The sequence below is a fragment of the Coturnix japonica genome, chromosome 2 (genome assembly GCF_054131305.1).
Source record: "Coturnix japonica strain WE chromosome 2, WE-NBRP24, whole genome shotgun sequence".
NCBI lineage: Eukaryota > Metazoa > Chordata > Aves > Galliformes > Phasianidae > Coturnix > Coturnix japonica.
The window spans coordinates 131,148,030-131,162,325 of NC_140664.1; the positions used below are offsets into that span (position 1 = coordinate 131,148,030).

A 14,296-nucleotide genomic window follows, 5' to 3' on the forward strand; every position below is an offset into this window, starting at 1 on the left:
TGTGATGAAGGTGGTTACTCTGGAAATTTCTGAGGAGTTTTAGTACCTACTCAGCATGTGAAGCTGCCTAGTTTTCCAGCTCGACATGTTGACAAAATGACTTTAAAAAACTGTTTCAAACTATAGTTTTTTGTGGTCATCTTTTCCATAATTCAGTACCTCGGTGTTGGTCATGAATACGGTGTACTGTTTCCTTTCTCAGCAGGTAGCAAATAGCACAGATATCCAACAATTCAATGCAAAAGAGTAATCAATGAATGAAGATGGAAGTTTTTCATTTGCCAGTCATCTTCCTTCAACAGTTATCCTTGTATTTTGACTTGTTCACTGCTTATCAGCTAATTTATTTTTTTTATTCAGTAGAACAGTATACAATGATCTGTGATATTGTCTTCAGTAGAAGAGGTTTATCTGCAATCATTTTGGATCTTATTGTGGCATCTGGCTTCGGTTAAATTTGTGTCTTTCCATCTTAGTATCTAAGACATGACACTCTGTAATACGTCTTTGTCAAAATGTAAGGTTTTAATTAGGAGCCCTTAAATTATGTTTGGATTCTTTCTCAAGTATCAAAAATAGTAGCAAAATAGGTAAATACTTTAAGAGGTATCTCACTGTTTCCTTGGGTATATTATTCCTATGTTTTTATCTCTTCTTTGGAAGCAAATGTAGCGTCTGTCTCAAAGACAACATTACCATACTGCTGGCACAGATGTTCCCAGGTCTAAGTATAACTTACAGAGTATTACTATGGAAATTTCAGACTACTTTTTGCTAATGGTTAGCACTTTAATAGCAACCATATGTGTATATTGATTGGCGGTCTCAGCCTATCCTCATGCTGTGCATGTGTAAAGAGCAGATGTCTCTCACATATTACCTTTCTTCTCAGAGTACAGTTTTAATCTAAGTTCAGTATAAACACATCCTTTGTGGCTGTAGACCTTCAGTACTTTTCCTTGGGTAACGGTTATTAAAGCATCACTCATGCCTTGAACTTCCTCCAGCATATGACAGCTATAAAATCCGGCTGCTTTTCCAGTTTCCATTTTTGCTTTGAGGTAAGGATGGGCAGTTTGCTGGTCTTTGGTCCTGAGGTCAAGATGCATATGAGGAGCACTGAGGTGCTTTGGATTGTTGGGCACAGAGCAGAGCAGGCTGAGAGGAGGCATCATGGCGGCTGCAGCTCCTCAAAGGGAATGGAGATGCAACAACCAGGCCTGAGAGAATATCATGGAGCTGTCAGGGGAGGGCAGCTGGGGATGAGGGAAAGGTTGTACCCTGGAGTGGGCTCTGGGTAATGGGCTGCACAGAGCAGCGGGCAGAGCCCTGAGTGCTGGAGCTCACGGAGTGTTGGAACACCGCTGTGAGACACAGGGTTGGGTTTGGGTGCTGCTGTGTGGAGCCAGGGTTGGACTCAGTGCCCCTATAAAATGATTCCCTTCTCCTTTTTTTCTTTGCAAGATACATAACATCAAGGTTTACTGAAGAAGTAACCTTAAAACTGTGTGCTCAGTGTGAAATTAAATATTTTTGTTTTATATCTTGCGATAGAAAACTTGCAATCACATACAAAGTCGTAGGGAAATGTATATGTATATTTTTTGCTGCACCAAAATATGAAATCCACTGTTTGCACAACTCCAGTCAGACTATAATCCCCACTGTAAAGATCCTTCTGCTTTAGCGATGGTATTTGCTAACTGCTCTGTAGGGCATTCATCTCCTTCTCAGCTGTCCCAGTGCTGTGTTTTGCAGTGCTTTGCAGAGCGCGGTTTGCAACTGCAGCCTCTATAAACCATATTGTGCCCATATTTCAGGCACAAAAGCCAAAAGAATTTGCAGTTTCTCCCAGTGTGTTTGGATAGGACAGACTCATATGCTAACTGAAAATGCAAATAGTTTTCGTTGTATTCAGAGACAGTGATCTAAAGGTTTTGCAAACCTGTCTTTCGAAAAAAAAAAGGTAGGCCTCTATTAGAGCTTGTGGATGAATGAGCTCTTGTAGCCATTGAGATGACTTTAAACAGTACTTTATATGAATATGTTTAGTTTGTGGTGAAGTATAAATGCTTTCCAGGCTGCAAAACATGTTTTATAATTATGCTTAAGGTATATTATCTTGAAATCATAGAATATTAATTGTTTATTTCAACAGATTTTGTCCTAGCTGTTAGTAGACAGTTATGGTGGTATTTCAAAACAGAACTCATTATTTCCAATCATGGTTCATTTAGAACAGTCCTATTCTTAAACACTGAAATATTCCTTTATTTCTGAGTCGGGACCTGATTTATTCCCATTACCCACCCACTTACAAGGGACTGATATTTCTATACTCTCGTTTCCAGCTATAACAGGTTTTGATGCAGAGGTGAATATTCCACCCAGATTAATTTGCTGTTATGCTGTGTTATGCTTCCTATAGCAAAAAAACAAACCATGCCTGTAGATTAAACTAGGAGTGAGAAGTAAATTTTTAATTTGGATTAATTTAATTTTAGCAGTTGCAGGAGGATCAGAAAGGCAAAGAAAGCATAAGTTGGGTAATTTCAGTGGACTATTTGTATTTAACAGTGAAGGCTAATAGTGCCTATTTTTTTCTTTATCTGAGATTGGTTTATTTTTTTTTATACCATTATTTGTGTTAGTGAACAGCTGTGCTGTGCCAGTGGTTTCCATTTGGAGTCTTTGAGCTACTGTGAAGGAGGAGATAAAGTAATGGATATTTGCAAATTAAAACTTACTGTTATTTTCTGCTAATCTGATGTAGCTCTGCTCTTTGAGTGTAGATATAATATCAGAGCAAAAGTAATTATGGTGTTAAAATTAGTACTGCCGCAGAATATTTTGCTAATTAAACTTGTTGCATTTAAATTGCTTCTTTTGGATCACTGTATGGAACTGGACTGTTTAGAACAATAAATGAACCCACTTTCTTAGAGGCCTACCATTGCAGATGGTCAGATTGGATGTGAAGCACCTAGGCTCTGAATTAGTCTTTTGTGTGAAAGAGAGAAAGGTAATTTGAATGTTTGAACTCCCTGTTCCTCCCACACATACACAGGAAGCTTGTCTCAAAATGAACAATTCTCTAAATAAAGACTAATAAGAAGCTAAATTAATTAGAAGGTGTGATTTGAAAAGACATTGATGAGAAGAGTCTGTCATTTTAGACAAATGGAATGGAGCTAAATAAATTAGGCCACATTAATATCTCATTGTTCTGTGAGCAGCTTTCTTTTATTGCATTCATTAGAGAGTACTTCTTGAAATGAGCCTTTGCTAGCCATTACGGATTCAGTTCTCATTTACCAATGCCTAACACACAGCTCCTGCATTAAAAATGTTTCAGCAACTCCTTATAGTTTCTGCAAATTAATATTTATATTTCTGGTTGCTGTGCTTTTCATCTGCAACATAGTAGGCTCTGAACATTATTTTTTTTTTTTTTTATCCCACTGAATTGGCAGTAAAGAACTTTTACATCAAAAGGTTTGGGAGGCAGAAGTCTGAAATAACTTTATAAAATAAACTGCACTCATAACTTATACAGCAGACTCTTCCTCCAAATAGTATTCTTTCCAGCATTTATTTATTTTGACTCTGCCTCATGACTTCAGTAGTCCTTTGATAACTTTTTAGTGTCTTTTAAAAGGTTCCTTCAGAATATAATTAGGATACATTGGAAATGCGCATTTTATGAAGTATTTCTTACTTTCCAAAAGTGAAATGTATGTTTTTCCTTTTCTTTTTCTCTCTTTCCTCCAGATGGAATATTCGGGAGATGTCAGCGAGTGCCAGTAAGAGACATATACAAATATGACATTTCACCTCCTGTTCTTCAGCGCCTAAGGATCATCCTGGAGAAGCTCGCACACAGAGGTATAGTAGAAACCCAGCACCGAGAGTCAGTTGCACTGAGGATTATAATTACTTTGTGCTTCTTCTATGGTGAGATCTTCAGAAGCTGTTGAGCACAATACGTTCCAGGCCCAGTGGTGCAGACTTCATAAAAGTAAAAAGCTTTCTGACTCGCTGAATCTTCAACGGGGCTTGGTGAAGCCATTCAGGGGAGGTGCTTCCTCCTTATAGAATGCGTATCTGTGATGGATGCTATATACAATAAAATCTTGGCATCCATGAATGCTGGTGTCATATAAATACACCATCAAGACAGAAAAATAATTTGCTGCACATGTTTTTGCACCACAGTGTATTTCAGGGTGCATGTGTACAAAACACACAAGATCTAGTTATCTAGAAAGGATTCTTTACTTTCCAGTGGATTTTAGTTAAGTCCATTTTCTCTGATTACATTATAAGCAGCATCTACTGTGTTCCTTTTAATTTTGGTTAATCTTTCTTAAGCTTATCTCTGTTCTTTCCGAAGCTGAAAAAGGATATTCTAACCTCAAAATGACATAACTTGAGCTAATCAATCAAAATCTGGACAAAGTAAAAGATAAAGTATGTAATATACCTCTGTTGGAAACAGCTGCAGGACTATGAAATCTTCGTGAACTTTATTGTTCCTATAGGTTTCTTAAAATGGTTAATTTTGCACTTGCATCTTCTCTGTGGTTATCTGTTCCTAAGCAGATTCCAGTTCCAAACTCCTTTACAAATGAGTCATGATGCATCATCATGCTCCAAGTGTGATTATGAGGAAAAAAACCCTGATTTCTTGGAAGTTTGTGATCATATTTGGGGATTCGATTTCTAGTTTGGAAACCACTGATTTAGGTTACTCAGAAAATGTCCTGTCTAGTAGCCCATGCAGAGGAAGCAAACTCTGAATGAAACTTAATTTTGGTAACTCTTGTTAGATTAATGTGTATAAGTGAGTAGTACTTGAAGCACTTGTCACTTGAAGGGGGGACAGATTCATCTCAGATGCATAAATTGGTGTCACCATTCCTCCATGGGGTTGTAAGACAAGGCAGAAAATCTGCAGGTAAATTTCACCCTTCTGGAGAGGCAGATAGAGGTTGATGGACCCTCAGTTATCTCACATAGTGTTGAAATCAATACCTGCCTGCATCACTCTGTCTACCATGAGATTTTGGTTGGTGCACTTGAATTGAGGAAGGCCTCTCTACTTTCTGCTTCTCTGATATAAACCACTTTAAGGAAACTTGGGCATTGAAATTTGGACTTGCCTCATGTTTTATTCATAGAAAGAGAGTGACAATGAACACCCAGATTGAAACCATGATGAAGAATGAAAGTACTTTCATCTTTCCTCGCTTGTGACATTTAGAGGTGCATACACAAACGTGTTCATGCTTTGAACTGATGTAAAACTTTCACAGACTATTCTTGTGGCCTGTGGACATCCTAGTGATGAGAATCTTAAATACATTTGTAAGAGATAATATAATTCCCTTGTTCAAAGTGATTGATGTAATAAAGTCATATATATATATATATATATATATATATTATTCTCAATCTCCTTGGTAAATTCTGAAGCGAGGACAGAAATATAGAAGGAATAAAATCAATATAGGCTATCAGATTAATGGGTTGCTCATATCAGATTGCTCAGGGAAGGCTGCTGTTTGCTGGTCTTATCAGATGCCAGCCCTTAGGACATATACCCTGACTATGTGGTCACTTGTACAATTAATGCTGTTCCCCTGGAAATTGTGTGCAAAACATTATGACCGCTCCTGCAACACAGATAAGCAAAGTATCAAATCAACTCAAATATTTCAGCCAACCTCCAGAAAAGTCATGCTTTTCAAGTCTCATTTCTTTTATCATTATATTACTGAATTTTTGTCCTTTCCAAACGAGTTTTGGCAAGCTTCACTTACTGATGCCCAGCTGGCCCAGAAGGGACAGGGAAAGCATCTGTTTTCTTCTTTTTTGTGAAGAGTGGGACAAGTTCTTTTTGGAAGGCTGTATTCTAGATTCCAAGAGAAGTAAAACTTCCAACAATTTGTATATAAAATATTTTCTAATTTTATTAGACGTATATACAGTCAAGGACCAGATACATTCAAGAGAAATATCTGGTTTATGGAATTTATTAATATTTAATGTGCCTCATTTTTTATTTTTTGCTTCCTTTTTGATACCTTCATGCAACATTGCTAATGTCCTCTTTTTTTAATTATTATTATTTCTATTCTTTCAGTAATAGTCTGTTTGCATCTATTCCCATAGAGTTAAAGTAACTGATAAAACTCTCACAGAATTTATCTTGCTATATTTCCTTATTTCCTCATCAATTCTAAGTAACACCTATATTTGAGTGAAGGTCCAAATTGGAAGATTGTGTCATCAGGTGCTATAAAACAAAAACCAACGTGGTATGAATAGCAAATCTCATTTGTGATTCTGCCAACTCAGAATGTTTACTACGATATGGAAGCATTCAACAGAAGCTTAGGTGACTGACACACTGGATTATATTCTCTTTAATAAAAGACTTGGACTAAAATTGAGTTCAGGTTTCATAAAAATATAGTTTTTTTTTGTTTTTTTTTTTTTGTCTTGTTTATACATTAAGTATCTGTCTTTACATCATCTACTAAATTGATGATAGAAATAAATTCCTCAGAATTTTGGATGGTTTCCTAGAGAAATTATCTGTTGGCATTCAAATATCCTTCTTGGTGTTTTCACTCCAACTGCCCTTGATTTTGTCAAATCTTTCTAAATACCTTCATAAATAAGATTTTCTGAAGATACCACTTTTATGAATGTGAGATTCTGTGTGGGAAAGGCCCTTCTCACAGTTGGTGAAATGTCACGATGAATCACCCTGTGCAGCTGGTGGTGCTGTAGTTTATGGTTTGTGAGGAGCTAAAACATTTCTCATTGTCTGATAAACGGAACAATCAGAAGAATGCTGTTCCTATAGGATGCAAACACTGGGAAAGGGAATTGGAGGTATTAACAGCACAGAGCAGTGAATGAGTAGTGCTACAGGAACTGGAAATACTTGTTCTTATGGGTATGCACATCTTCTGCATATTCCTTGTCCAATCCAGGAAGTGATGCTGCCTGGAATTTGCCAGAAATGACAAGTCAGCCCTACATACTCCCCTGCTTGAGTTTAAGTGGGCAATCTCTTTTCTTACTGAAATGGATTATAATTTTTTTTGGTGTTCCTTTTGTCCCAGCAATGCTACCATAAAGGCAAAAACATCACATCACTTGCTAAGATTCTTGGTAAGATTGTGGTAACGTTTAGGTTCATACTGATCTCTTGGAACAAAAAGCATGGAATGTGAGATAAGCGGTACATAACTCAAGTGTAGAACATATAAATAGTACTTGAAGTCTCAGCACATGCAATAATGAAAGTACATACTGGTATTTCTCAACTTGCTTTTTCCAAGAGGGAATTGCATATAGATCCTAGGGGTTAGAAGGGTTCTCTAGAGTTCATCTAGTTCAATCCCTTGCAAAAGCAGTTCGCTACAGCAGGTTTCACAGGTAACTGTCCAGGTGGGGTTTGAATATGTCCAGAGGAGACTCTACAGTCTCTCAGGGCAGCCTGTTCTAATGCTCTGACACTGTCACTGTCACTTACTGTGTTCCAGTTTGTGCCAATTGCTCATTGTCCTGTTGCTGGGCATGAGTGAACAGAGCCTGGATCCACCCAATTGTCTCCTGCCCTTTAGTTATTTATAAGCTTTGGTAAGACCATCTCTCATATTCTTCAGAGGGAAAAGTCTCAGGTCTCTCAGTCTTTCATATAATGGTTTCTATATCATAGAGTAGCTGATAACATGGTGCTGTATGTACGTGGTACAACTAACCATGTGAAAGTGCAATGCCACAGCAAAAGGCATTGCTAGAAGAGAGAGTTCAGAGATGGAGCCTGAAGCACTAGAGCACAGGATCGTGACATATGTCCATCTTAGGATTCAGTTTATGGAAGTAACGCTGTGCCTGTCTGGGGAAATATGAGGAAAGTTCAAGCATACAGAAATGTTTCACATGATAATCCCTCTCAGTATTATATGCTTGGTTGCATATGGTTCCTCATAGCCTGAAGTCTTGTTTTTGTGTTGTTTATATGCCCCCTGGACAGAGTTTCTAGCACTGTTCTACAGGACACTGTCTATTAGAAACAAGTCATTTTGCACTAAGAATCAGTACTTCAGTGTTTGTCTTCTGTTCTTAGAACCTGTGATTCTAAATTGCCACAGGAACTGTGATGCAAGCCTGTTTGAACAAAACAATCACATGTGTTTCTTATTTTGCTCACCTAAGCTGTACCCATTTCTAATGCTCTGGACTATGCTTGTCACTACTTTTTGCTGCAATGCCTTGTTCTAAACTTTCCTTTAAGGAAAACAGTTTTTGATCTGCTGTCTGAAAGCCAGTCCTTCTAAAAGTATTTGACTATCAACAGTGTTATTAGGATAACTAAAAAATGTGGGATACATTTTTAAATCATTCCTTATCAGCGAGATGAATATTATGGGTTGTAAAAATAGACAACAGATTTATAATATGTTTGAAAAAAATAGCACTTTTTTCACTTGTTTGTCTTCTTTGCAACCCAGGAAGCACTTGACAGGGAGGAAAAAGTATTTATGCTAAATTGCTTCTTAGCCAGTTAAATGTAAGGTAATTAATATAACTTTACTAGAAATAATTTTATACTCCTATAGCAAATTCATTTTAAAAACTAAAATGATATACAATCAGTTAACTTGAAAATTAAAATGAATGTGACTTGTCACATTGCTTGTGAATTACAAAGCGGTTGCTAAATATTTCAGTTGGGACTATTTTTCAGCGAAAATTAGAAAAAATATAATATGTTATTGCAGCAGTAACAAAGAGACTTGAAAGTGAACTTTCATAAGTTCAGTTTAGAAGTAAACTTTAGAAGAAAGATGCATGTTGTGCACATGTTTGTAAGGTGAACACTACATCATTATGGAGGTATGCAAAAAGCTGAAACCAAGTGAGGTGGGAGAAGGCAGGTTTTTCTTTATATTATAAAGAAAAAACTTATATAGATGTAAAGGAATAAAAACTCTTCTATTGATTTTCAGGGGGAAAAAAATGCTTTACTTGAATAAAGCAGTGCCTTTACAAATAATTTCCTGGGCATCAGCTTGCTCCAGACAGGTGTGTACTTGGCAAATTCTTCTCCTATATGGTTGCTGAAGCCAGGAATTGAAGCGTAAACCCCATGACATGCTACACTGGAGGAACACTACTGGGACTGGATGTATTTACCTCCTCCTGGTATCACTGTCACACTGCCTTAACTCTTAACACTCTTAACGGTAAAACTGAAAAAGTTGCAAAGAACTCCTGTCTTTGTAAGATGCTAAAGCACTTCTGCTTTTTTAGGTTTTCAAAAACCTTGGTCTTTATCAAGAATGTGTTGGCATTACAAAAATTGTTTATATGAATAAAATAGATCCTATCTATTGTGGGAAAGATTTTAGCAAGTGCAGAAGAAAACTTTAAGTATTTAGTTTTATTTCTGTGCGTGACATGTATACAGCTTTTTATTTATTTTGCATCATTTGAATGTTGATTCAGTATATGTCAGCCTTATATCATTCTATTTCTTTTGTTTAAAATGATGATCAATGGAAGTTTTGACTTGTGTTTTTGATAAAATAACACATTAACTTATATGTTTGATAGAAAGGAGAAAAGGTCTGCTTGTCTCCTTTGTGTCATGTTTCTGTCAACCAGCGGTGACAGTTGCTGACTGGGATCAGAATGTATCAAATATTTTGTAGGCTAGATAACTTTGCAGCTTTTCTTCTGAAGGAAACATAAGAATTAGGGATAATATAATGCAAATATCAAAAGCTCTGTCTTTCAATTCCTATCTTACCTCCTTTGTTTTGAAGATCTCTTTTCCATTAAGCTTGCTGTGTTGCCTTTTCTATAGTTCTTTTTATGATCTTTGAAATATGCAGTCTGTCTGTGTGTCTTCCTTCCATGGAAGGAAGTCAGTCTATAGTCGTCTCCTCTTTCTGTTAAACTTCACTGAGCAAGCTCCACAGGCTTCCTTTAGATAGCCTTGTTTTCAATGTTGGACTAACAGCCCAACAGCAGAAGGTCTTTGTATGTGGGTTATTCATTAATATGCTGCTCTGTTAATGATGTCACATGCAGCTCTGAACTTTATTCTTATTCTCTTAGATCGTTCTTTAGAAAACGTAATGCCTCCCATAAGACCACTGGATTGTGCCTGCACTGGGCTTAAAGTGATATGGGCACGCAATATGCTTAAAAACACCCTTTAAAAAAACAGCAATCAAATTGCAGTTCATATCAGTTGCTCTTATGTTTGGAATGTCAGAAAATATTAACTGAAGCATGAGATAATTTTTTTAGTTGCTCTGTCCTCTAATAATACTCCTTTTGAAAACTGTGAATAAAAAGTGAGCAGATCAAAATTTATTATGCCATTCTGGACTATTAATCTATAATTCTATATAGTTTATTTACCATTCAACATAAGACTGTTTTTTTATCATGGCACTGATGGTAATTTCTTCCTTAGCTTCAATTGTTTAATAGGGAGTTCATTTTGTTTTTCCTTTCAATTTCTAAATTCTCTATATTTCTTTTTTATCTACAGCTTTTATCTCAATCTACTTGGCTTCATATTCATTTATGGTATTATCTCTTTCCTTCCAACACATGTACGTTGCTCAGTTTCTCTTTTGCACTTACATAGTCTTAAAATTATATGACAGACCTTCCTCCCATTTTGAGTTTTCCATTCCTTTTGCTATCTGGTTTCTAATTAAGCACTGTACAGACCTCCATTGCATACTTAATGAAAATGTCTCCAGTCTTCAGGAATTCTTTAAGTATTTTTCCTGTTCTTGACTTTGCCATTTGTCAAACATAGCTATTACATTTCCACCCTCACTCTGCTTTATTATTATTATTAAATGTAGTATTTTCCCCATTCCTTTAGCATAGTTGGATAATTTCCTTTCTTTATTTTACCTGCAGGCCGCCAACTATGCAGAAACTCTGACTCAAAGAAAATTTAGGGTTGCCGATTCTGCAGTATTTTAGAAACTTAGCTTTCTGTTCCTCTTAGGTTTTTTTTTTGGTTTTTTTTTTTTTTTTCTTGTATTACTACTTGCTTTTGTGAAGAAGCAAAAAAATCCTGCGTGAGCAGCCACTAGTTCTTTGATGGATTCCTAGAAAGCTATCTTGAGAGTCTTTAGATACTCCTTCTTATTCGCTACTCTTTTTTATTTTGACAGAAATGCCCTACCAGGGATGGAAGAATTCTGTCCACCCATCTACTTCCTCTTCTAGCAGTTTTTTTGTTCGTTCCCAGTTTCTACACTATTGTACCAATTGTGAAGTTCTTATGTGCAATAAATATCATGAGATGATCTTCTTGAAAGTTTCTAGCTAAATGGAGGAGCAAAAAGCAAGACTGGGAAGAAGTCTGCTGATACCCATTTGTTTGGAAGCATCTGGCTGTCACATACATATGCTAGAGCCAGTTCATTATTATTATTTTTTTTTTGTACTTTGTTTTGGAGCTGATCATACTCAGCCTGTTTTACCTATCTGACACACCAAAAATGTTATCTGGGACACATGGAGGAGAACCGCAAATAGTGCAGGAAATGGCAGGGGGATTATATTGGTCAGGGGACAGCAAGTGGACTTCTGGAATAACATAGAACTGTGCTCAGGGGATCATATTAGATGTGTGGCTGGGAGCTCACACACTAACAGTGCTCCTCTCCTCGCTCCCTCCATCCGCCCTACACACCCACTCTTTTTTTTTTTTTTTTTTTTTTTTTTAAATTAAATGTTAAAGGTAATTGACTAAAAAGGCTCTTGGGTTGAGGGATGGGGAGAGGAGAGGCCAGCTGATGAGAAGCAACTGATTTGAATCAGACTGACTTGATTCTGGTCCCTGAAAGGGTTGCTTACCCTTCTAGGTAGGATAACACTGCTCGACTTCGCACGATTAAAACGTTAAAAATATAAAAGATCTAACAATGACAAAGATATGTTAGTCTTTCCCACCAATTTAATTCCACAATCTTTCCATTTTACTTAATAATGTCCCGTTGTTATTTTTTTCCCACCCCTCAGTGTTTTAAGTGCCTGATCTGTAACCCACTGGAATATCCTTGCTGCACTTGAATAATAAGAAATGACCATGACCAGGATGATAAGAAGTCTGTTTTAGTTGGGGGAATAAATTAATAGGATGAAGGTCACTCATTCTGGCAGATGGCACTTGTCCTTGTTTCTTTACAAACCCACTTGTACAACTTGAAACTGACTCCAGCTTGTTTTGTCTTGACTAAACAACATTCTGAGTTTCTCTGAGTTTCCAGGTGGTTCGCTATTCCTTATCTGAGACTATTATATGTTTTGCAAAAGATTTTTTTTACTGTCTTCAAGTAGCTGTTATGTTTCCATTTATTGCTGTATTTGCAAAGTGAGATCTTCTGACAGGGTTCTTTTTGCAAACCTTATATTCCATGTCCATCTTCACTGAGAGCTGTCAGCTTATGTCCTTCATGGTAAATGACCAATATGCACTGCTGCGGATCTGTTTATAGTGAAAAAGACTGTGTGAATTTACTAGTGTGTGTTATGGTATAATTAATTCTTGAGTTACCCTTATGTGAAATGCTTGACATGTAATTCAAAGAATTAACATTAAATAAAGTGCTGAGAGACCAGTCTCTGAGAGAAGAGGTCCTTCCCATGCCTCCGTAACTATTACTTGTGATTTCTGCACTGCATTTTACTGTCAGCCAAAAATAGGACGCTGTTTTTTCTTAATTACCCTAAATGCTGTTGTAGGCTGCAGTGATGGTGGCTAAAAGCCCACCTGCAATCTGCTACTTCTAACAGATCACCTGTATCTCCTCCCTGTATCTCCTTAATTTTATTTTCCATAAAAGAAAAAATTTTAAAGCTTTGGATTTTTCATCTTCAAAAACAACACTTAGACTCTTCAGAAACTTTGAAAACTTGATGTTCATCATTCATTGATTTCTAACCTTGTATGTTTTTCTTCATACCAGAAAAAGCTTTATGTACACTAATTTAAATGAAGTATCACTATGTGCTTGAAATATTTGCTAAGGTTGATTCTGTGTGATTTGAGCCACTGACTCTCAGTTGGAGAAGAAGCAGATGGAAAAAAATCATTAAGTTTAAAATTGTTCACCTAAACACTTCATAGAATATATATGAATAATGAATATGTTTACAGAAGTCAGAAATGAGCTGGAAACCATTTAGAAATAGAAGAAGGTTTAAACTGACCACTTAATGAAATCCTAATGACTAAGTCAATCAGCCCAAAATAGGAAGGGAAATGCATTATCTTATGTTTTGAGTTTTATCTCTGCCATTACCTTCAGTGTCTATTGGAAAATCTCTGCAAGATTGGCCATTAGTATGTGTTTGCATCTATGCGGGAGAACTGGTGATACTGTGTTCTTTCCCTTCCTTCCACCAAAATGAACTTTGTACACTGTATGCAGTCTTGATCAGGGGGCAGAGAATACTCACGGAGTATTACAATGATTTGAAACATAGGGCAGTATTAATCAGAACTGAAAACTACTTAGTTATGATCTTATTAACCCATGAGGTAATTCCGCCAGTCAATAAACACAAGTGGAGTGTGGCCCTCCATGTAAGTTGCTCAAAATGGGAGAATTTAGACAGAGAATAACGTTCAAAAGACAGAATACCAAATTCAGTTCCTAAAAGTGGAAAGTATGCCTGAACTCATCTTGGTAGAGCACAGCTTTTTCTCCCTTGTGGGCACTGCGAAACCTGTCTGCTTTTAAATTTTAATTAAAACTTAGATTAGTTATGATCATCTAATCTTTCCTTTGCACTGCAGTGTCTGATCACTCTGTATAAGTATCCAAAGTTTAATCTACTTCTGGTCCTCCTAGATTTGACAGTCTAATTAAGTGCTCAACTTTAGCACTTGGTATATAAGAAATCCCACTTCATGTTTTAGTAAGTTTTTAGATAAAATTGGTCACTTACCTATTCTGCTGAAATCTTTCAGAATAATTGGATTGTTTTATCTTCACTACTGCATTTGTATGGTTTAGAATGCAGAAGATTTCCTTCCTGTATTATGCCACAAAACTTAAAGGCTTAGCTAAATATTGATAGCAAAGCATTACATGGTACTGGATAGACTAAAATACATACCTTCAGCATACAACTTAACATACAAAAAATAGATACAATCATGGGTTCTAAAACTAATATCTTGTTTATAAAATCAGTTCTTTTCTCTTGGCAGTGGTGACCTAGCAACGTG

At 36.5% G+C, this 14,296-nt stretch overlaps 1 protein-coding gene across 4 annotated transcripts in view; it reads left to right on the forward strand.

The window, feature by feature from the left end:
* The window catches only part of PTPRN2 (protein tyrosine phosphatase receptor type N2), a 608,667-nt gene that overhangs the window by 141,123 nt on the left and 453,248 nt on the right, over positions 1–14,296 (forward strand). For all 4 annotated transcript variants that reach the window (XM_032442979.2, XM_015852813.3, XM_032442980.2 and 1 more), the window contains exon 3: positions 3,772–3,885. In XM_032442979.2, the coding sequence (XP_032298870.1) occupies positions 3,772–3,885 (114 nt within the window). The remainder of the gene's footprint in view (positions 1–3,771; positions 3,886–14,296) is intronic.